This window comes from Brachycentrus maculatus, unplaced genomic scaffold (genome assembly GCF_059751285.1).
Source record: "Brachycentrus maculatus isolate JH-2025_06_01 unplaced genomic scaffold, ASM5975128v1 h1tg000005l, whole genome shotgun sequence".
Classification (NCBI taxonomy): domain Eukaryota; kingdom Metazoa; phylum Arthropoda; class Insecta; order Trichoptera; family Brachycentridae; genus Brachycentrus; species Brachycentrus maculatus.
In genome coordinates this window covers 1,507,674-1,533,702 of record NW_028280760.1, presented here as the reverse complement: position 1 = coordinate 1,533,702, position 26,029 = coordinate 1,507,674, and the positions used below count along the sequence as shown (strand labels likewise).

The 26,029-nt window shown below is 36.7% G+C and overlaps 1 protein-coding gene across 2 annotated transcripts in view; it reads left to right on the top strand.

Moving 5' to 3' along the window:
- The window catches only part of pnut (septin 7-like protein pnut), an 86,216-nt gene that overhangs the window by 14,560 nt on the left and 45,627 nt on the right, over positions 1-26,029 (top strand). The window contains exon 1 of one of the 2 annotated variants that reach the window (XM_088256620.1): positions 4,276-4,827. The exons of the other annotated variant lie outside the window; for it this stretch is intronic. Within the exon in view, the coding sequence (XP_088112746.1) occupies positions 4,555-4,827 (273 nt within the window). The 5' untranslated portion in view covers positions 4,276-4,554. Of the gene's footprint in view, positions 1-4,275; positions 4,828-26,029 lie in introns of those variants that run through there. 2 annotated transcript variants of the gene reach the window in all.

The following is a 26,029-nucleotide window of genomic DNA, read 5'->3' as shown; positions in this document are numbered from 1 at the left end:
GACACTCCAGCCAAACGAAACACAAATCAGCAATACCAACACAGCAAAAGCAATAATAGAACCGAATGCGGTCAAAAATGCAGATACAAATTGAATATAAAGTTTGATAAACCACGTTTTGTCAAACTTTGAGTAAACACTATTTGCTTAGAAAGCTATAGAAAGTTTTGTTGACTAACATTTACAGAAAGAAGTTTGAAAACGTCTGCAATAAATAAAGATCTACCGTGTCACTGCTTACGTTGTACTATATCTAGATTCTAGATAGTGTAGGATCATTGAACATTCTTTATTCGCATTCTACTTGTTGGATGCGCAGAGCAAAAAACTTTTATGCTCTCAGCATCCGTTCGTTTCCAGTTCCCACAGCACGCAGAGACATCTTCGTCTCTGTCCTCTGGGAGCAATGCTTTGTGTTGTCAGATACATGAGTAAGCAATAAAACTGGTCAATGATACACGTTATGTGATACTATCCGTACCATGATGGGACCCATCAATGTACTGTACAGATGGTGTTCTTTGCCATTTAATTGAGGTTTTTTTAACCCTCGGTCTGCCGCCAATAAAAGCTATCTAACTAAGTAGCCATCACGCCGTTTCCCCGCAGGGGTAGGAAGAGAGAATAGAACGCCATACCACTCTGTCTTTGCAAACATTCTTCGCCTCTTCATTCATGTATCTTTTCGTACATTCCCGACGATAATTTCGACTCCTGGCCCTTAATTTTCTGATAACTTAATTTTCTTTACACCCAGGTAACATTTAACGCAATCGATTTTTTTTTCTGAAAACACCGTTTTTGTGTTGAGTAAATAAGTTTTTTTCGAAATAAATACATATATTATAGTTCGAAACAAAGAGTTATTCAGTGGTAAGGAGTTAAAAAATGAATATAGTAAATAAAAATATTTATTTCATATAAAAAAAAACAAGTTGCAATATATATTTTAAATGAAAAATAATAAATAAAACACGTCTGGCTTCTCGCGCAGCTGATCGCTCACTGAATTGGATGTTTGCGAGTTTCCCCTTAATAATGTGTAGTAGAGACGTTTTCAGTACATAATGCGGCATGAACCTAGAAATGGACGTATAGACATTATTTCGAAATAATTATTTACTTAAAATTACAAAACTATGCATGACTATAATTTATCGTATGTTTGCTTACTTAGAATTTTTATTTAAAAATACTATTCTCGATACGTGTCACATTTAGTGATGACCGAGCTGTTGAATTAGTAAGGTTGGATTTTTGTTTTTAATTTTGAAAACAAATGTTAGTTGTTTAGTTGTATTCATTAAGTGTTTGTATCCGTACAGTTCTGAAACAAATGTTTTATTTCAGCCACAAAGTCGTAAAGGTTTTCAAGAAAACATCGTGAATATTTTACAGTCGCGGTGTGGTGAGTTTTCTATTATAAAGTGTTATAGAATTAACCTCTCATTTCGCTTATTTATCGTAGGCCTGTGGATAGTGTGGTTATCTTAACAACACTTGTAGATACAGAGAAATTACCCATCGATATAGGTAACTTGGTTAAGGGTTATATAGAGTTGAATGTCAAACATTTATTTTCAGTTTAGCATTTCTACATGAAAAAAACTAAGTAACCATCACGCCGCTCTCCGCGGGGGTAGGCAGTGATATTAGAACGCCGCACCAATCTTTTGTTTACGATCGTCGCCTCTTCTACATTCATGCATCCCCTTTTACATGCTCGCGGATTATTGCGACTCTCCACCTAAACGCTTTCAGTGTATTTGAAATACTTGACCATGCCAAGTTTTCTTCAGTCTTCCTCTGCTTCTATTACCAACCGCATTTGTCTCATAAATATGTTTTACTTTTCATTCTTCACTCGTTCGATTCACATGTCTTAACCATTTCAACCTTTTACATGATTAGCAAGGTAAATAATGAATGTCCCATAAAAAAAAACAAAAACATGTTAACACAACTTTCTTAATTTTATCTATAAATCTTATCTCAACCTTGCATTCTTTCCTTATATCACTATTCGAACATTTATCATTCCTCGTTCGCCACATTTCGATCGCATTCTCTATATCTCAGGAAAAAAAAACTGTTTATTATGGGAACCAGGAACTTTCGGATGTCTTTCGGAAGTTTGCTGCTCTATCGATTGAGCAATTATTAACTTCCCAAACTTTTGAGCAAACGAAAATGAGCCAACTCCATACTTTACTTTCTTTTTCTGGAAAATTAGGTCAAAATAGATTATGACGAAGTTAGTACTACAGATTTTGAATTATTTCATTAATTGATTCGGCAGTCACTTTGTGGTAAAATCTATCCGTTTTTAATTAATGTTTTACTTAGTAAATACCACTATTTCAACGTTAATTAAGTTAAAATTATTTTAAGGTTAATTATGTGAAATAGTGGTATTTACTAAGTAAAAATTGATGAAAAGTGGATTTATTTTGAATTAAAAAATAAATCAGTTTTATGTATTAATTTTTAAGTCAAACAATGATTTTTTGAGTCTACTAAGTTGTATTTCATTCACAAAAACACATAAAAAAATAATATTTTGACAATAGTAGACTCAAAATCTGTGTTTGATTTAATAATTAATACATAAATTAAAATGGAGTTCTACAAATTAAACGCCAAATCAATAAATAAATCCGTTGTTCCGTTTGCCACTCTTCATAGCGTCATATCATATTATTAAGTGGATGTGTTACTGTGCACTTTGGCTCCTGGCAGTCGCCAAGATTGGCAAATTACCCGTTTTTGTATCGTGAATAATGAATGATACAGAACAGTTGAACTCGCCACCGTATCGGCCGTGCGATGCACCACTTAAACGGAATGCATTATTTTGTTTGCATTTTCAGCCAGCTCGTAAGAATGCACTTTGCTCGTCCGATGGGTAACGGCGGCTTGCAGTTTCTGCATCCACAAGACGTTTTAGTGCAAACACGATAAGGCCTTATCTTTTTACGGCCTTTCATTCAAAATTCCTTTTGTAAATAAATAACACAGTTTAGTTTGTTCTACCGTTACTCTTCTTTTATTAGAAAGACAGTTTTTTTGTTGTATACTTGGTACCTGAAGTAAAGGATAGATCGGATCGCCGTATCTGTAGAGTATTCGTTTCAGTGTAGTGCCTTATGCACTACAAGAGTAGGAATATTTAATAATTATTTACGTTATTTTAAAAATTGAACACTTGTATCATATTTTTTATTGAGTTTTATTTCATTACACACTACTATACGATAGTTTCGAAAACTACAGATGTTTTCATCAACAGGTGATTACTAAAACGTTTATTTATATTTTTGTAACTACAAGTCTATCAAAACATCTGTAATTTTCGAAAATAGTAGCGTGTAATGAAATAAAACTCAAGTAGTGGTTTTATACTAGTGTTTAATTTATTTAAATAGTCAACATGTCATTCCACAAAGTTAATGCCGAATCAATAAATAATATAATTATTGACATGTTAGTTATGTGAGTATATAACCGCTCACCGAGGTTTCTGTCTGCCCGTTTTAAGTTGTACCCGTCTCTTCGTCAGGACAATCACTTCACCACTATGTGAACTACACTATGCATCATTATACGAAATTGAGATGGCTGTTTGATTCGACATCATTGGTTAAACATCGAGATTTATCAATACCCACTTTAGTTTCTTTCCACTCTCTCCAACCTACGAGATCCTAGACTTTTGCCAAACACCCTTAATGGTTATTGTCTTTAGTCCGACTAAAAACGCACGTGATAATTTTTTTTGTGTAGGTGTAAGTTTACGAATAGTGCTATGGTAGTGGTGTATAGTTACATGTTGATGTAGTAATGGTCCCGACCAAGAGAAGGGTACGTCTCTAAATAGGTAGATTAAAATCTCAGCGAGTGGTTTGTTATATTAACATTAGTAACATTTTGTTTAAATGTCCGTAAATTTTTTAAATATGAATAATAATAATGCGATTGATCTTGTTTTCTCTGCCGTTTAAGAACATGATTTAAGACATGTAAAAGTTAAGATTAGCAGCGAAATATGAATTATTTATATTGTAGCCGGTGTAATTTTCTAATTTATGTAACGGCCATGCCACCGACTAAACTTTCCTTTTGATTTGTGATAACGTATCAATGCATATAATTACGATGCACCGCTCGCCCGTTCCCTCTTCCAGGGTTAATGTTTGCGAGGGTGCGGGAGGGGCGGGGGCGGGGGCGGGGCGCGGGGCCGGCGGCGGCGGGGGGCGAGCGGCGGCGGCCGCCACTCTGTGGCACGCCGCGGCCCCCGTCTGACGTTGCTCCGCCGGTCGCTGCTAGCTGCTAGCACTCTCCGTCGCGTGCTGTCGGTGCAGTCGAGTGCCTTCACCTTATCAGTTCGAACTATATGATCGCTATACTATTCGCGTAGGAAGTGACCGAGTGTTGTTCTACAGCCGTGCAGGCGTCAGTTGTGTATCTGTCGTTCAGTGGTTCGGGAAGAGTCGAATAGTTCTCGGGGGAGCGGGAATACTGGCGACCAGCGAGGGAGATGCCCGGGGCCCCGCGATGAACGGCAACAGCGTGAACGGGCGCCCCGGGAGCGCCGCCAACGGGGGCTTCTACGGCAGCAGCGGGCTGCTGGGGCGCGCGCGCGCCGTGCCGCCGCCCACCCTGCCGCGACACTCCTCGGCCTCGTTCAACGCGGGCAACGGGGGCTCGGGGCTGCTCACCAACGGGGGGCTGCGCGACCGCGCCGAGCCCGCGGGGGGCTCGTGCCGCCTGGCTAGCCTGGAGCGCCTGGCCCTGCGCCAGCGGCTCATAGACCAGCCCGAAGCCTTGGTGAGTCCCCTCCGCCGTTCGCCGACAGACGCGACACGATGCTTCGGATTTTTTTCTTAATACAGTACCGAGTGCACCGCCGCCTTTGGGTTCTGTTTTTTGCCTCGCTTGCAATGTTCAAGGTTCATGTGTTGTTTGGTTACTTCTTTTTTTTGCTGCCTAACTCCTTCGTCAGGATCTTAAGGGATTAGTCGGCTGTGGCCGGAACTAAACTAAGCTATCGAGGAAGCCGCCGGTTCTGTTTAGGGATTTTGCGGTTTCTCTCTTTTTTTACTATCGCGAACCACCTGTCTCCGAAGCGATCGCAATATTTCACCAGATGTTATGTGTCGTGTTGATATCGATTACTTTTATTGAACCAGTAAAATCGATAGACACTTTGTTAGATTGACTACTTTCTACCGGCTTTAATTGCATTATAGTTGATATTGATATTATATTATATTAGTAAAATAAATTGAGTGAATTGAGATGCGAATTTTGAAGTCTGGTTATTCAAACGACTGGAATATTCACCATTCTACCTATGATTCACATCCACATATCGGTCATGACATTGCGCTACGTATTTATTCCAGAATAAACTTCATGGGCGACATTTATAATAAAAAATGTAAGTTAGTAGAAACCTTCATTGATGGAACGAACGAATCGAATTTCATTATTAAGATGACTTATTTTTTATTCTTAATATATTGAATTGTCTATTTTTTCATAAATATTAGATTTGCTCAACTTAGGCATTGTTTATATACATAATTTTATTGTTATCTCAGAAGTCGATGGAGATGGAAATATGTAAGAAGAAATAAACGTACAAAAAGTCATGAAATCAATGGTAAATCGTAAGCTCTGTATAAACCCAGACTTCCATTTTACTATATCTCCACTATGTGTGGATAAAGATTTGGATAAAAATGGAGTAGTAATCCCTGTAAATGTCCAGACTTCCATATTCTCCTTAATCTGTGTTGAGATCTAAAAAAGAATGTAGTATTTTTTGTTTAAATTTTCATTATTTTAAGATGGGTAATCTCATTATTTTCAACATAGTAATAGTGCAGTCCTCGTATCGAGTGGCTTGAATGAAGTTCGGTCGCACTTTACCTTGAAACGAGCGGCAGTTAGTTGGGGCGCGCCCCCGCTGTAACCCCTAAACCCAGACCTAGACCGCCCGACCCCAATGTATCTCGCACCCCAGTCCCTGCGCGTTTCTGCTACCCTGATCCACCCCGGCCGAGATGTGTCGGGTTTTTACTTCTGACAGCGCTATCAGCCGTTCAAAATATTTTATTTTACCCGATGATATTTGTAATATCCACTCTGCATTCCGTTTGAATATTATTTTTCAGGTAAGCCTAAGCGGCTTTTGTTTAAGATACAGTTTAAGTAGTGGTAACATGGGTTCGAACTGACCTATATTATTTTTTGAATACAGTATATTGTTATACTGTTTAACTTATGGTTTCATTTCCATGAAAACAATTTGCATAAGTAATAGTATTACTTAGGTTTATAATATAATTTTTATTTTATCAAAAATCCTGAAAATTCGTAAATAACTTACAATCGCCGGGGTAGAAAGAGAGAATAGAACGCCACACCAATCACTAATCTTTGCAAACAATCTTTCCACCTTCTACGTTCATGTATCTCCATATAAATACGCGCCAATTATTCCTAATCTGACTACTTTTAATTATTTGAAATACTTGATGATGCCAAGTTTTCTTCGGTCATCTACTGGGCACTCTCCATGCTGCTGTGGCTCTGGTGGTCTCATTTCTTGACTTCCGGAAACTCCGTGTATCTTCCATTTATCTATTTCTGTAACAAGTGTTTCGCCTTTTGACGGTATTTTAACGCTAGTGAAAAAAAACTGTCTTTATCATGTTCTCATTAAAGGGCTTTTACAAAATAAACACCATCACAATCGATCAAGAATCCAATAATTTTTATTATTTTATGTTCGCACTTGTTGCCGATCGTCAAACACCTTATAATAGCATATTTTTAAAAATTCACTCTAGGGGGTAGGAAAAGTAGTAATTATTTACCCTTCAGTTCGCATATTGTACATAAGGAGCGATTACAATACGCGGGTGTCGGTTTATGTTTCGGGGGCTTGCGAGGGTTGCGTCGTGGTATCGCGCGAAGCGCCGCGACTGGATGCAGACTCGATCGTATTATTACCCACCGCTGTTTGCGTCAAGTTTATGGACCCGCTGCCGCGGCCAGAAACTGTTCTTCGGCCCAAATATTCACAGGGGACATGACTCACTCCGGGAATAAATTAGCGCATAAAAGGAAACGTGAATAATGGCCTTTTGGTTTAGACAAGTGCCGAAGAAAGCTTTTTGTGTTCTAAGGGGGCAGGCATATTTTCACGAACTCCACGACAAATGAATCCCTGAATATGGTTAAATATGAATCCTTTTGTGTTTCTATTGTATCCACAATACTAATAATGTGATACGAAGAACGATGATAGTTGTTACATGAACGGTCATGTAGTGTTTCCTTAAATTCTCATGATATCAAAGGTTGACTAATTTACTGAAATACGTTGTTGTTTGAACATCTGTTTTAAAAATATTTCGCATATTTTATACATTGCACTTGCATTTAGGTATGAATCCATGCAATATTTGTGGGAATTTTTTGTTATTGTTACACTTATTGCTTTCGCTCAAGAGTGATTATTATTATTGTTTAAGTTTTTTGTTTTGTTTTATTTTACATTCACAAAGTTACATATGCAATTTTCGGAATGAGTAATTGTTATAACGATGATATTACAAGTATATTGTACTCTTGGATCTCCCGAAAAAAATGTTTAGAACAATTGGGTGTAAATTATGAAGTTTGCCGATTATTCTTAATCGTTATCCGATTATTATACCTAATGGTGCATAAAGCATTGCAGCAGTGTTATTTTCATCATTAATTACGCGACGTTCCATCCTCTGTGTCTACCCCTGCAGAGAAACAGCGTGATGGTAGTAGTAGTAATTACGCGAAAGCAAGGTGATCAGTCCTGCGCTTCAAGTACTAGTCCAAGGTGATATTAAATTGATATTAGAGTGAAACATTTCTTATACATATTTATTTTGATAAGCACGATAGCCAAACGCGCTAATCACTACACTACGGACGTACACATAGTTTAAGATACTGCATTGTTTGTTACTAATGTGCAATGAAACGTGACTAGCACAATATATAATTTGATAAGATCGAGTGCAATGTGCAACCGGACGCCACAGACAAACTGCACGCATCTTCACAAGATATTTGGGATTGTCAGCCCTTTCAAGCTTCCCACGAAATGTCAAAATATACAAAGATTCCGTTGTTCAATTCCGGTGTTGATGCGCCTCCACTTTTAGTACGAATCCCTCGCATTACTAGCGAAAGTCGCGCGTACTGCGGACGCGACATGTGTGCGGCCACATGGCCGAAGGTTTGAAAGCTCCGCTCTAGCGCTATCGAAAAAGCTCTAAATATCTACGCTTTTGTCAAAATATCTTTTCAACCACTGATGCTCGCATTCTCTCTCTAGGCGATGGTGTGATTCTTATTTTGGTGGGAATCGCACTTTCGACGAATCGTTTTTATTTCGTTTTTCGTCTTTTTTGACTTCCTACACATTTCATCGAGGAAGTTATTAAACTTGCACTCGGCTTCTGGAAGCGGAGTAGTGTCTAATAAACATACATCTATACTAGGTCAGTGAGTTATATTTTTTTCCTCGTTTCATTTATTTTCCACGGTTTTTCTTCATGAATTCAACCGAACTTCATAAATTTCTGAACTTACGCGAATAATCATTCGTTTGATTTATATTGAATAAAAGTTTGTTGAATTCAATGAATTTTGAAAATATGATCCCTTGTTTGTTTAGTTCCTTGTGAATTCGGCATTAATATGTTGTTTTTGAAATATCAGTTTAAAATAAATTATTAAATCGATGCAGTAGCGTTTATTTGCTCTACTCTGGTAGAAAAAATCGGAATGCTATGATAGTAATAAAAGTGTGCATTTAACTACATAAAAAACTACGCATTTTCTCGTAAATCAAATTAATTCTTTCATTCATTGATTTGGCAGTCATTTTGTGGTAGTATCTATCCATTTAAATTCTTATTTTACATGGTAAATACCACTATTTCTAAAAAAAATCTTGTGACACGTGTTTCAATGCATTCGATATCAAATACAGTATGCTGTAAAATTTAGATTCTGGGGGTATTTATTAATATGTAAATTAAAACACCGAAGCGATATGTTTCGTATGATTTTAATAGGGGAAAGTGACCGTTGAAAGTGATTATTCTCTTTGCAGAATTTGATACATGTTGGTTATTTTTTGCTTGCAACTTTCTGATGTTGGCCATCGCAATTATTCCGTCCGGCGAGATGGCGAGATGGCGAGCGACCGGTTGTCGCGCCCCCTCCCCGTATCGATCCAACACCACCGGTGATTCACCTCCCTACCCGAACTACACTCACTACTCACCACTCACTACTCACTACACTACCGATATTACTGCCTTTAGTACTACATTGTAGTAGCGTAACGCCCAAACGGGAACTTCTTCGCAATTGGAAAGTTTTCCACTTTGTTTCGGCGGGATTCTCGGAACGGATGTGTCGTGTCCGTTCGTCTAGTAAATATTGACTGACAGCGATATATGTTATTTCATGAATCATGATATTTGTGTGCATATAGTCCACTTGGTGTGAAGACATATACACTTGATAAATGGCGCATTTATTGCAACTATCTCTTGCAGACAAGCAGATTTTTAACTAACCATCTCCGCATGGGAAGGCGGAGAGAATAGAACGCCACACCATTCTGTCTTTGCAACCATTTTTCGCCTCTTCCGCGTTCTTGCATCTTCTCATACATAACCGCCCTATCATTCCGACTCCCGAACCGACCGCTTTCAAGTATTTGATATTCCTGCCATATCATACCAAGGTATTGTTTTCATTTGTTTTACTGTTCTTTCCTGACTCATTCGTTCCACATGTTCAGACCATCTCAACACGCCTCTCTCAATTTTGTCGATAATGCTTACCTGAGCCTTGGATTCATTCCTTATATCACCATTAGAACAGCTGTCATACATCGTTTTGCCGCTCATTCGTCTGAGGAATTGCATTTCGACTGCACTCAGTCTACTTTCATTATTCTTTTTTTATTATTTAATTTGTATTTATGAAAGACTAATTATTCCAATTTGGTTCATTCGTTATATACGTATTCTTGAATATTTGACCTTGAGTCAAAACTCTTACCGTCTGAGCTATGCTTAATATAATTCTCCCCTCGGTTCACCAACGAAGGTAATTTAGACTTAGCCAGTTTTTTCAACGCTCTGCCAGTATTTTTATATTCCACCCTAAATGTACAATGAGCCAACCGCCTTCGTCCTCGCGGTGATTTCACCCCCTCGGGACGAGACACGCGGTAACGCGTTACCGAAAACGCCTTAATCCGTTCACTGATTCAAGACCGCTATTATCAAAATATTATAATATACAATTATAATATTTTGAATGCTATCTTGAATGCTTTGTGAATGTAATGTTGCCATACTAACATCCGATAATGTTTACATTACTTCACACACATACCATCGATGCATATGCTTTTAATTATACCTAGTAGTGCTGAGAATATTTAAACAAATTTGAACGATTAAAATACACGTACGTATATTTTATAATAAATTATATTACAAACGCCTTTGTTAGCTCGTATGCATTCGTAGTGTTGTGGTTAGCGTGTTTGACCGACATTAGCGGAATGCTTGGTTCGATTCGCGCTTTGTTAAACACGTCGTTACTGTATTATGAATTTATATTGGCTAGCTTATTGATAAGTAGCAATTTCTTCAACCAAGACAGAATTGTAATACTAGCCAAGGTTTTTTTAAACTTTATATATATATTGCTGTTGAAATGAGTGGGCACATTTCACATAGTGGAAAAAAATGAAATGGAAATCAATGAAAACTAGGAACACAACGGGAGGAAGATTAGGTAAGGAATTGAGGGGAAGAGGGAGAGTAACCAAGATATGATATATATGATAGATAGATATGAAAGACAGTTAAGATTCCAAATATGGATAGAAATATTTCAAGTATGTCTTCAAGGACATCGGAGATAGGTCATTAAGTCTTCTTCTTCTTCTTTTATAGATCCTCAGGGTCTGTTTGAGCCTCCGCCTGTTGCTCTGAGTAGAATATCTCGTGAGTAGAGTGAATATGGAAGAGAATTTAACACGATTATAAAATAATTATAAAAAAAATCTGTGTGTATTATAACGATGTATGATAGATATTTGAATGATGAAAATAGATAAAATTAAGGCACGTTGAGATGGTCTGGACATGTGAAACGAATGAGTGAGGTAGGAACGGTAAATCAAATTTATGAGGCGAATGTAGTTGGAAAAAGGAGCAGAGGAAGACCGAGGAAAACTTGAAATTATCAGGTATGTCAAATACTTGAAAGTGGCCGGGTCAGGAGTCGAAATATGTATGAGGAGATGCACGAATGTGGAATAGGCAGAGTGGTATTGCGTTCTATTCTCTTTAACTACCCCTGGGGGGAAGCGGCGTGATGGTTAGTTAATTAGTTTAAAAAATTATCGTTTTAAATTGGTTTCAAGGATTAAAACGCGGTTTAGACTGATATTATGTCAGAGCAATGTGCTTTCAAATATGTAATTGAAATCCGCGGTTTATTTTCGCACGAATGTATCGCCATTTCTAGGAATGGTGTCGAGATTCGTCACATCACACCTAGCGAGTCTGTGGCCGCCATCGCCAGTCTCCGCCGATAAGTTCTGTATACCTTCACGCCACCATGATATATGTTCTGAGAAATCAAATTAAAACGAGTTGTGCTCGTTTAACGTTACACTGACAATATAGAAGACTCTCAATTTGCCGGGTTCCGCTTAGCTGGGATGTTTCAGTCGAAAATACACGTGGTAGAAAACCGAATGTGGCGATGTCGTAGAAATACTGCCGAGTACGCTTTTGGTTTTTGACTCACTCCGTATTATTTCCAAATACCGTAACAAATGATACGAAATGCATCGAAACACGTCTTTTAATATATTTGAAGAAACAGTGGTATTTACCAAGCGAAGTTTATCAAGTTTATTAAATTAATATTAATTAATAAAAAGTGTTTTTTTGTTATTTATGAATGTAAATGTATTTATTCCAAATCAAATAAATTAAAAATATCACTCCAAAGTGACTGCCGCATCCAGCATGGTAGCTAAATTTTCTAACCACTGCACTATGGAGGCTGACAGATATATATCCCATGCAGTGCTCTGTGCACCACTGTACACGAATAAGGGATAAAATAAGTATATAATAGATTCATAGATCATACCTCGATTGAATCATTTTCATGATATCGATTCCAGCCGATTGATTATACGTTTGCGATAAACAGTGCAATTGATATTGCCTTTTGCACTTAGTTATATTTGCCACTTTTTGTACTGTATTCTATATACGTCTCATTGTACTGTATTTGATTAACATATTTTCCGCTTTTTAAACTGTATTCTTTATACATATTTAACGTTTTCTGTATAGTGTTTGATACATTTGGCGCCTTTAGCTGCACGTGTACATTCCCCGCTTTTGGCACTCCACATGCTGCTTTTGTCGATTTTTGTAATAAACTCGATGTGCATGCAATATTTGCTCCTTTTCGAACACCAAAACTTTTCCATTCATCCCTTTTCATCTGGCGGTTTAACAAGTTGACGCTGTATCGATTTAACGTATTGGAAAGGATACTGCTCAGTTCAGGTTCTAGAGATGAGATTAACAGCGACTTTTATGTCGGTTTACCGGCGACGATGACTAATAAGTCACCGCTTCGTTTAAAATCGGCTTGGGTTGTCGCTGCCCTTCGTGCATCCTCATCAATGTATTGATATTGATTGGATGTTTGCGTACGATTTTCGTTTAGCTGAACCGAAATCATTTAAATAACAACAATAAGAGCTATTATGGTGATTTTTTAAGCAGCAACCAGGGTCGCTGCTTTGCGGAGAATCAGGTCGCCGGTATTACCGTTGAGCATCTGAGTCGCCGGTATAAAAATATTGCTCATCCCTATTCGCTTCTCGCAGCACGTTCTGCGTCCTGCCCGAGTGGTGAGGCTGTGTCTTCCTCCGCGGAGGACCATTATTATTCACGCCCACGCCGACTGTCGGAAAGTTTTGAAAAATATTCCTAATAAATCTCTCGAGATGCAGCCGCCCGAGATGGCGCTGCACATGTAACACTACCATACAAGTGTAATTATCGAACTCGCATCGCGTAGATTCGATTAATTTATATCATGTTGAAATATTCTTTCACCTACGCGCATCCTCCATATGTCTATTTCGAATCACGATTTTCTCCATTCCTCTAAAAGTAAGGCTAAATAAACGTGCAACATCTTCAGTGTGTGCAAATCGTTGTTCACAAATCCTGAATTTACTCGCTCCATCGTTAACTAAATATGTAACTAACTCACCAAAATGCATGTTATTGTATATTGTATGAATGTACTCGCATAACCCTTACCAAGGTGACTTCTTCTCATTTCGCTATAAATTACTGCTTTTCCTTTATTTATCATCTCTGCTTTTTACTGTAAAGCCAAGTCTGGCAGCTGTCAAGATAAAGCGGTTTATTTAAAAAAAAACTTCCATCTCTTTTTAAATGGTTGTATTTTCACTCGTATAACTTGTTGAGGTATTCTCCTTTGTGACTTTCCAATGGAAAAATATTTTGTCTTAAGGGTGTACTCTCAAGTATACAATTCACTACGCGACCGGCTGCGCGGGAAGCCATGTATTGTCCACTCACATTTTTTGTAAATATGTATTGGAGCTAGATATTTTTTCATGAATATGATTTAAAAGAATTTATTATATATTTTTTTAACTCCTTACCTTTCAATAACTCTTTTCTTTTCAAAAGTATATATTTATGGTATTTTGAATAAAAGCCTAATTTTTCGATACAAAAACCGTGTTTCTTGGTTTAAAGAAAATTATGTTGCGGTCTATCGATTATGCCGCCTTAAACAAAAAATAGCTTTGAACTTGAAAAGTGTAAAATTATGTGTTAGGTAGTTGTCTATCTCTATTTGTACGGAACTATGTTCCTACTAGCTAGAGAGCAAGGTCCCGTAAAGTCCTTATGAGGTGAGACCAGACGAGACGACAAAAAAACGCAACAGATAAATCCAATTATCGCGTATTTGTAGGGGAATGAATTCTCTCCGTAGTCTCAATATGGTTAACGAAAACTGTTTCCCTGTTGCGATCCATTACTTCGACCATGTCGCCGGCGTCTCTGGATGTCGTCGGATTACTTACTCTACAATAGGCACCTGATTATAATTTCGTACATTATAAAAAAAAGTAAACTGAAAGATCTTACTGCGTTCCCAGATCTGATAGAGGAGCTAGACTTCCGTACAGACCACTCTTGCAAAGCATTTTTTTATGAACTCAGTACCAAATATTTTATAAAATAAGAATAAAAATTGTGTCCCGATTTTACTGTAAATTTACATTTATTAACTCTCAATGTCTCCCTGTCATTGCCAATCTAAATAATTTGGAAACCACCACCAAGTTTCCAGAAGTGCCTCACTGATGGCAGTCAAAGGGATTCGTAATTAGGTAGTTCAGTTAGTCAGAATAAACTACAGATGTTGAATTATTCAGGTCTAGCAAAAGGTTGTAATTTATTTTGCAAGCAAGTGTCAATATGGTATTCAACCCCGAGTGGCCTAGCCATTACTGCTATCTTCCATTTCCTACCTACTATTCCTCCTCAATTTTCTCCCCCGTGTAACATTTATGTCCTTCAAATTGAACTACCCGCTTTCTTCACCTGTATCACATTAAATATGTATGTAGTATTCCATTTCTAATTCTAAGAATCTCGAATATATGATGATCAAGTGAACAACGCCTCGATCCGACGTGGTGCTCAGTGCACCATCTAGCTGCGGATAGGGGCCATAAAAAGAAGGAATTAAATTAAATTTCGTTTTATTTGTTTATTCCAAATTTTATGTGCATGTCTTTAAGGTCATGCCATGTACATACATCACATGTCAAACAATGAAAAATATACTATGTTTGTTGAATATCGTGTATCATATAATGACTGGGGATGAAATTTAAGCTTTCATTTTTCTCGATGTGTTTTAAAATAAGACTGAAAATGTGATTTTCATGTTAAAAATGTTTATCAGAAGATGTCACGGATAATGTATAAGAAACTATGGCGGTTCAAACTATGATCCATGGTATCTATGACAGTGATGAGAGCCGATATTAAAACATGGCATGTGTAAATATACTTAAAATTTTCTACGATCTATATTTCTATCAAAACGTGACGAGATCAACACCGTTTGAAGCCGGTGATAAGACGGAATAACTACGAATAGCACTAACCGGATAAAGACCGAGTATTTTCTGTACGTGTGTTAGTGGAGACAGAATGTCGGGATGTCTTTTAATAGACGGTGACAAAATAGTTTGTAGGAAGAATTTCCTGTAAGGATTTTAGTTTATTTCGATTATTATAATAATGTTTTAACGGATTGCACGTGTGCGGTGCATTTTGGAAGAAAGTGGGCATTTGATGAGGTCTTTGTATAATTATCTACGGCTCATATTGTAAATCCGACAAGGAATTGGCCAAGTAATGAAGTTTAATGATTAATCATCTTCCGTGACCTCTTGGAGCACATTATCTGGGAACTGTCGAGCCAATTATTATCGAACGTACAAGAGTGCGAGTCTCGCAGTCAAACTTTGTATCGGAATGAATCAGAGATCGTTACATCTTACGCAGAACTTATTTATTCACATCTTGTTTATTTACTTCGTTCCCGAATTGTTGCTCGGGGGATATGACCAATTATTAGCATTCGAAATTTTCCTCTTACTGAAATAGTATTTGTATTTGATTTTAAATCGTCAATCTGGTAAATACTACTGATTATCATACAGCATAGTGACAGTTTGTGAAAGTTTCATTTACAGGGCTTACTACTTTTCATTGGCTGGTTTGATTGCTCACTCCATACACTCTAATATTCACCATTCGTCCTTTGATTACTAGAATGATATTACTCAAATTTCGAAAAGTTTTAAATATGCTTTATTTTACAACACAATTTGTATTAAAAAATTAAACTTTGTTTGAAATAAGTAAGTTAGCAGAAACTCAAATGAATTTTTTTCTCGCGTCTCGCATTAACTTTGTATCCTAATATCAAATCTTAAGGAATTGGTTTGTTAATAATTAAATATTTAGCGGAAAACTATGCATCATCAATTATTTCAAATACTTGAAAGTGGTCAGGTCAGGAGTCGAAATGATCGGCGTGTATGTAGGAGAAGATGTGTGGATGTGAAAGAGGCGAAGACTGTGTGCAAAGACAGATTGGTGTGGCGTTGTATTCTCTCTGCCTACCCCTGCGGTGAAGCGGCGTTATGGTTAGTTAGATATGAATTTGAAAATATAATATATTAATTTTAAAAATACCTGTAAGTTTTGTTATTATTATATGGGGTACCGATATTTAGATATTAGCAAAAAGTCTACGTACCTTTTAAAGTAAAATATTCCATAACAAAAAACGTCAAAAGTTTAATATTGGATTATGTCTTAAACTGCCAATAATCGGTCGTGTCACCCAATATTAGATTTCAGAAATCTGTTTGTTTGAACAATAGTTTCGGCGCAGTGTGTAATCGATCTTTCTGGCTGCGTGGTTACCGGCGGTAGTGGAGTCGCACGCGTATGGACATATAGTGCACGGAATAATGGGAGCTTTCGGCCCAAAGCACGCGACATGGAAATTTAACGAAAATACACTTCTTCATCTAAGTTAATGAGTCACCGCCGCACTGTTTGTTCCGCTCATTCCGGCTGGCCGTTGGCACGTGTCAAGTTATATTAAAATCGTGCCATATCAAAATGAAGGGATTTTTTCATTACAACAAAAGATTTAAACAAAATCGTTAAAAGTCCGCTGAACTTATTAGGGATTCTGTTGCGTTTAATATTTGACATTTTCATTGCACACGCTAGGTTATCGTAATCCTTGGGTACACATCCAAGTACCTACTTGCTGGCAAAGTTCAGTTTCTTTTATTATATTTTATTATTAGACTTTTTTGAATCCGTAGAACTCCTGTTTTTATACGTAAAAAATCACACCTCAAACGTGAAGTTCTGTGATTGCTTGAATCGTGACGTATGATCGTGCTATCCAAATATTATACTTGACTAAACGAAAGGTTATAGAGTTAACCTGCGTGGATGAAAATATATGGTATGAGACTTCCAGCTTATGTTAAAGGGGTATTCAATTGTCATCTATCACCAACACACAAAGCTGTTTTTGCACATATGTATTTAAAAATATGTTTTTTTTTAAATTTGTTTATAATTTAATGAAAATATGCAGTATTCAAAACATAATTTTTAAACGTAGCGTACGTTTAAAGAGTTAATTTATATTCCTTGCGAAACAATATAAAATTAGGTTGCTCAGGGTAGAATAAGAAAATTGTCTAATCAACCCAATTAACTTGTAACAAGATGAAGTCGTACATTTAGTACGGTACACGGTGTATGTACCTCCTAATTTGGTTCGCATGAGTCTGGTTTACCTTTTTTTAATATCATAAAAGGTTTTCCTTTTCCAGATGTTTCTCCTTGCGGTTTTGTTAGATGGGCGCTTCGAGAAATGATTGACTTTTGCACGTGTGCCGCGTGGGGTAATGGAGACAGAGCGTGCCCCGATGTAATAACGTATCGGGCAGATTGATATTGTTTAGCTAACGAACACGTAGTAAATATAAATAGCTCGCTACAATGAGATTAACCACCACGAAGTAGTCGAGACAATCAAAGGCGGATAAAGCTCGTAGCGTAGAGTGACACATGGGCCCACAAAGACCCGGCTGATGTTTTGTAACCGACAAAAGAAATCCGGTTCCTCGTGCCTTGATCTGATTTAGAGACTTTTCTGGGAGAGAACGAATTGAAGCAATAACGGTTAAAGGTTAAAGGGTGTAGGCAACTAGAAGGTTTGCGTCGAAATGAAAAGAAAACCGAGCTACTGACTCTTGGTGTAATCAGGTACTTAGTACCTCGAATAATTTATAGGTAACGCGTCGAAATTCGTTGTAGCTAGGGGAGTTTTAATTGGAAAACTGTATTTTATTATAATTAAAGGTTTAAATGGAATTCAACGCTCTTTAGCTTCAAAGACAGTGAGGTGCTGCCATTACAATTGATCAAATATATTTTTCTCAATATATTTTTTTTCAATTAAAATGTGGAAAAATCTAAGAATATTACAGTTCCCACAGTAGTTCGGTTTTGTAATCCATAACTAGTAATTACAGTAGCAAATGTGGAATTGAGCTTTAGTAATTTTTCATCATAAGTCTCAAATCAATTCTGGGTTTACTAGATCTCAGTTACGAGATTAGAATATTTGGGCTTCTAATGCTACAACAGTAATGATGATGGTTCTTTGATAATACTGAAGTCTGAATAGGCATTCTTGTGGTCTTTTAAATATGTAAGAATACCATTTGATATATATAGCTATCTGATATATAATATATATGATTACTTTTAACATTGTACAACTATTGTACAAACTATGTATACGTATTTGTAACGTTGCAAACGCTTGTCTTTTTCTTCTATTGGAGGTCATATCACTGCCACATATATAACATTTCTGTATATTTAAAGAAATAATGGCAGTTTAGATCGGCTGTCAATTAAAGTTACAAAAAAATGTATAAAACAATGATGTAAAAATATTTACAACGCCTTTGATTTTTTTGTTTTGTTTTAAAAATAGAATTACCTTAAATATCCTGGAGTTTTCTTCTCGGCCTGCCGAGCCAATTTTTTTTAAGAATTTGGCTTTTTACAAAACAAGATGATGACCCCTAATCTAAGGTATTTTGGTCTAAATTATAACATACTCGTACAACTTACTATCATTACTTTTTTAACTACGCCTATTTTGGTATCGATGGCTCATTAAATTGTGATATTATTATTAATTTTTGTATGTAGAGGGGTTGAATTTTTTTCCATATGTGATGATTTATTAGAATGCAATGAAGGAAGTATGCGGATATGATATGTACCCGGAATGTTAAATATATATTAATTTGTGGTATGCATTAGTTTGAACTGGATTTGCGCAATTTCATGAGTCATTTTTTGTTTATTGTCCACTCTTATTTTGAGATCGCCGCTCCAAATCAAACGGATCCATGCGTCACTCCCGAACATGTGCTGAGAGAACACGTTCTTCTTCCTTATGCACAGACTATATACTGATTTATTTATATCCCATTACGATTTTCTACCATAATATATAATATTCAACTTTATGGTCATGCACGCTTACAAATTCGCGTGAGGTCATAATAAACATCTAATACAGTCGAGTTTAATTTTAAGCGTATCTTGTTTTCGCGGTTTTGAAGTTATGCGGTATGTGTTCCATGCGAATTTGGGGTTTCTTAGTTGTTAAAAATAGTTAGATCGTTTTAACAAATTTTAAATTTACTGATCGTTGAATTGTCAGAAGAAAAAAGGTCACCATAAAATGAAATTTAAAAAAAATATTTTTTTTCTATCAGACACCGGAATATTCACCCTCTATTCGTGTATCAATTGAAATGATGCAAGTCTGATTATTACGATCTTCTTGCGACCTGATAATTGCCTGGTTTACATATGTGTATAAAGTAATCACTTAAGCCGGCCAAATGCCAGGTCGTAAGCCCCGGAATGCTCAGACTTCCATCATCTTTCGTAATAAAACGATAGACGCGTCATCGCAATTGAGAGACATATTTTATGATATACAAATGTATATAGAAATAATTATGTTCGAACACTATCATTGTTTTCACCTGACAATCTCTTTTAGTGATGAAAGTAATATTACACACACTTCAAAAATGGTATCGAACATTGTTGGATAATGACGGTAATTCTAATCAAAAGTTTTTAACTAATTCTTCTGTCACTCGATTGTGTGTTATTTTAACTGATTGCTTATCTATACATAAAAAATGGAACTAATCCTAAATTTTTTAGTGTATTTTTTTTGGTTTGTTTGATTTTTTATACGTGGTTTTTATAGAGCGTATTCTACCGCATAAAAATAGATTCGACTGTGTTTAGTACACATGGTAAATCTGCAGAGGCTGAAGGATGATCCGGCTTAAAATGTTCGTAAATAACCCACCACGTTCTCGCGGCGCCGCGAATCCTTTCTTGAATAAATTTGATATTATCGTTGAACAATATTTTTTTCCTTGGGTTGCAGCGTTTCTTATTTTCTCCGCCTTCTCGGTAAGGAAGGTGCCTTCCTCGTTCATCCGAGTGTAGGTGTGTGTTATTGTGAAAGAATCGTTCTCCTCGCATCTCTGTGCCTCGTGTGGGCATGGCTCTCATTAGCCCTTTGTATCAACCACCCACGCATCTCTTGCCCTCTCGTGAAACTTTAATTTAGGTACAGCGAAATGAATACAAACTGAACCGGCGTAAATGAACTACATGTCTGTGTTAGGCATATGTAAATTGTAAAAAAATATCTTATAAATGTACGAACTTTGTATGAGATCTTGCAAGTCTTTATAAGCACCCTTGAGGTAGTATTTTACGAAAAAGGCGCTATGTAGATTATCCAAATTATTATTAATATTCCGAGGAGTTACAGAGCCTACCGTTTTTTTCGGATTAAAAATATTATTATATTTGCATGGTTCAATATGCGCTTCTTTCTACACTGAATATTATTTCATATTATTTTTTGACATCTCATCAAAGATGAAGAAGAATATGGAAGTCTGGGCATTTACGGGGCTTACGACCGTCATAGGCTGGTTTAAGTGATCACTTTACACACGTGTAACATTCACCAATTCTACCCATTATTGACAACCACACTACTCAAATTCTTGGAAGTTCTATATATATGAACCAATTTAGAAACCTTGTTCATGAATCACTAGAACTTCACTAGAGACATCTATTGGTGAGATGTAAAGAAGCTTTTTATTAAGCAGAAACTCTTATATAAAAAGCTTCTTTACATCTTCTTCTACGGCAAATTCTTGGAAGTTCTATATATATGAACCAATTTAGAAACCTTGTTCATGAATCACTAGAACTTCACTAGAGACATCTATTGGTGAGATGTAAAGAAGCTTTTTACTAAGCAGAAACTCTTATATAAAAAGCTTCTTTACATCTTAATAAAAAGCTTCTTTACATCTCACCAATAGATGTCTCTAGTGAAGTTCTAGTGATTTATGAACAAGGTTTTTAAATTGGTTCATATATATAGAACTTCCAAGAATTTGAGTAGTGTGGTTGTCAACAATGGGTAGAATTGGTGAATGTTACACATGTGTAAAGTGATCACTTAAACCAGCCTATGACGGTCGTAAGCCCCGTAAATGCCCAGACTTCCATATTCTTCTTCATCTTTGATGAGATGTCAAAAAATAATATGAAAATAACTCCTGTAATTGGAGATAATCCAGATTTTGTGAACAAGTATTTGGACACACTCAAAATGTTGTGAATATTATTTATTTATTTATTTAAAGTTCTTGTACAAATTTATGTACATTGGGGGGGGCTCATTGCTACGAAGAAATATCTCCCAACCAACTAAAAACAGATTACCGATACTTGATAAGGATACCTTTTACATCTGTTTAATAGTGCTCTATCTATTGTATATTTAAGACAAAAGGAGTAGGATCAGATAAAGAGTTCAAGGGGAAAGGTAGAGAAACCAAGGAAGGGATGTCATGTCGAACAGATAAGGTTTTAAGAATATATAGTATGGATTCAGGCGTTTCTTGAATATTAAATTCTTTATTTTGATAGATTAAGTGTGTAGAGTATTCAACTTTTAATTACATTAACAAAATATATTTTTATGAATAGCTTTTACATTGATTATACACTTGTTGGCACGTATTCTCTAATGTTATTTTTATAGTTTTAACGTTCGTGGTTGTATAAAATGCTATAGTACAAAATTACATATAGGTGGGCAGTTTACATTTATAATACTGTTGCGGTATCTCTTTGTAGTTCAAGTTCGTTTCTCCGGACGCGTATTATTATATTTTGATTTATTGCGAAATCATTTTTTTTATCGATTAACTTCATATGTTTTAATAATTGAAAATCGTTTTTTTTGGATTGCCACGTCGAATAGATAATTCTATATTTTGACAACCGCCGGATACATATACGTATACGATCAGCTAAAGTCGGTTTTACGATTTGCGTGTATGAAGCGCTTCTTCTTGGGAGTGTTTAATTTGGCGTTTTCAATTAAGTCGAATAGGCGTCCGTGAAACTCGCTCTTCTCGATCGTCCCATCTTCTTGAACGCCCATCTTGATCGTGTTGATCTCTGACCCGATGTTTAAGTGCTCATTACTCCTACTAAGTCCTAAACGAGTCGCGACAGATTTTTCACACGCTTATCGATTTATAATGACACCTCAACACAGATGAAGAAGATTATGCAATACCTGGTATTTACAGGGCTTACGACCTGTCAGAGGCTGGTTTTAAGTAATCTCTTTATACACGTAAAATTCACCATTCTACCCATGATTGACAACCACACTATTAAAATTTTGGAACTCATATATATGTCGTATAATTGACACGTTCTTCATATGTGAATTCTTGGTAGCATCGGCGGTTAGGTTGGGTAAGTTTTTTTTTAGTAAATACCCTTATTTTAAATGTATGCAAGGTTCTACCCGAATTATTTCACATACTAGGAGACGCCTGAAAACATGATATAAAATTTTTATGCATATTATAATTTGGCCAGTTATTTTATTTGCAACATTTTGAATGTGTCCAAATTTTTGATCACAAATCTGGATTTCCCCGCATATGAGTTATTTTTATATTGACACTCAACATACATTAAGGAGACTATGGAAGTCTGGGTATCTGCAGGACTTACGACCTGCCATAGCCTGGTTTCAAGCGATCACTTTATACATGTGTAACATTTACTATTATACACTAGTTGATTTAGTATCGGTTTAGATTGCGAAGTTTGATCGAAATTATCGTAAATCGTATTTGTTTTATTTTATTATTATTATAATATTTTTTTTATTTGCCTTTATTTGGGAACTATACCCAGGGCATAAAAAGTTCAAACACGATTGTCACCGACTTAGTATTGTGCATACTCCCACTTCTTACCGTGAACTGTAGAGTGGAGTGGCCGGTGTTCCGTGCAACTCAATTCAGTGTCATTTTCACCCCGCGATAAGCTTTCACAGAACGAAATAATTTAAGCGCTACAGTAAAAAAAGAACAATATACTCCTTTCAAAGCGAAACGAGTAATTTTGTCACTGGACGCCTTTTTGCTTGGCTCCAACTGACTGTTCGGCTTATTTGCCACTTATAGACAACGTTGAAGTGTGTAGTCTTCCTATTTTTACCGACCACGTTCGCCTTCACACTGCACTTGATCTGATTCAATGTTACTCGAAAGTAAGCAGCCGCTAGGACGGCTTCGCGTCTCGATGTGTTTTCAATAAAAAGCTTTAAATCCGTCATCGATGATAATAATTTCATAGAAGGTGATGGTGAAGGTCTCGGGAACATCCTCGGTTTTCTATAGAAGCTCCCTACGGAGCGGTAGATAAATTCTAAAGGGTCCCCCGCACTTGAAATTCTGGGTTTTATTTATCCAGTATTTTCCCCTGTGAACAATTTATGCCAAAGGCCCGAGCCCTCGGGGTATTTAATGGCGAGCTTTTATTCACAGCCCTGTAGTTCATTAATACTTCAGAAAGAGACCACTTAAGTGGTTTTCTGTTTTTACTACGAGTTTGCGGAATAAAGATATTATTTCTTTATTCCGCTTTCTTTATTCTCAATGTGATTAAGTACAGTAGAACAAATTTATGAGGCGAATGTTGTTGGAAATAGAAGCAGAGGAAGACCGAGGAAAACTTGTCATGATTATGTATGTCAACTACTTGAAAGCGGTCATGTCTGGAATTGAAATAACCGGCGGGTATGTATGGGGAGATGCATGAATGTGTGCGAGGCGAAGAATATTTGCAAAGACAGAGTGGTGCGGCGTTCTATTCTCTTTGCCTGCCCCTGTGGGGAGCGGCGTGATGGTTACTTAGAAAATATAGTATTTTGCACATTATTATTATTATACTATTTAACAACCTTACAGTAATCTTCGTAATAGTATCATGTTGATGACGAAGATAAAAAAGGTACGATTGATAAATATTTACGTTTGCAATGTCGCATCAGCGCCTACGTCTTCATGCAAATAATGATTTAGGCAATTTACGGCAGTAAAAAGCATTTTATCTCAATCAAATTATTCGATACAACGCGTTCTCGGAAATCACAATAAATTGTTTCATACGGAGCCGCAGAGATGTTTACACGATTTGCATACAATGTAGACCCGAATGTCCGTTAGTGTTGGTACTGTAGTAGTAGGTTACGAGTAGGCATGCCACGAGAGCTGAATGACGATGAATTACCATTTATTATTTGATCTTTCTCACACAAAACGTGGTTTGCACCGACCGTTCTAAAATTACAACTGACTTATGTGATTGATGGCTGCCGGTCAATTATGTCGGTCGTGAACTTAACTCGAACACCTAGTGTTTTGTTAATGAACACGCAGTTACTCATGTGATTCAGATGTCGGTTTACGCTCAGCTTTGGGTAAAGGTCTCCCATAAACTTAGCCGGTACTTCTTACCCGAGCAATCCGTTGCCAACCAAGTCCTTATTTGTTTGATTTTTTACTACAAGCGTGACATTTAGTATTTTCTTCCTGGCTCCATCCCAACTCATCTTTGTCTTTGTAAACTGTTCGGGTCAGCTCTCCTCGTCCTCAGGTTGTACGTCCTTCTATCATTGACAAGGTCACTTATGCCATGCCTTCGAATCATTTTATCTTTCTTCAGCATCCGTGAATTCTTTGGTCTTGCTCTAGATGTCTTAAGGTCCACGGCGATTAAAAAACGTAAAATTTAGTATCAAAACATTTTTTTAGACAAAACTGAGTTGCGAATACAATTTTGTCTTATAATAATATTTTCCTTGATTGATGTCTACCTATTTTTGAATTGATATTTACTTGGTTAATCACACTATTTCTTAAAATCAATTATGACACGTGTTTCGATGCATTTCGCATAACATCTTTAGAACACATCCGTCCTCGTATATACAGATTTGACATCATTCTAGCCTGTTGTATCCCTACCAGTTTTTTTGCCGATTTTTTCGAAACATTTCAAGGCTAAATATATAAGGCGAAGCAATTAATCACCTGTACTAAATCATTTATTTTCTCGTTCCTATATTACGTCGCACGTAAACATAATTATTTTTATTGGATACTTAATACAGGTAATGCAAATAAATACACGAACTCAAGGTTGGAAGAGACAAAATTGTTTTTACGAAACTAACTAGGCAGAGAGAAGAGAACGCCACACCAATCTGCCTTTGCAAATAATCTTCGCCTCTTCGTCATTCTTCTCTGCGTCTCATATACATACTCGCCGAATTTTCCGACTCCTTACCTCTCTCCCACTTTCAACTATTTGAAATAGTTGATTATGTCAAGTTTTTCCGCTTTTTTCATTTCACTTCTATTTCCAACAAAGTTGCCTAAATCACAATATTCGGATTTCGGTATAAATAAATATTTAAATGTGCCCTCGGCACGGGAAAACTCGATGAGGGTACATTATTGTAATTTGTAATTACGACATATACGTGAGTAGTGCGATTGTCATTCACGGGTTGAATTGTGAATAGTTACGCGTGTGTAAAGTGATCACTTAGGGCCGCTATGGTCGATTGCCGTAAGTATGGCATTTTGAGCCTGTATTGTTTGATGGTGGATTCTGTGTATGTGATACTGTGCAGACTCTTAATGTTTTTCATGTAAAATGTTTGTTCTGTCCGCGCCTCGGTCACGGCGCGCGGGCAGGACGCGGTGTCGCCTTCACCCGCGGTGGAT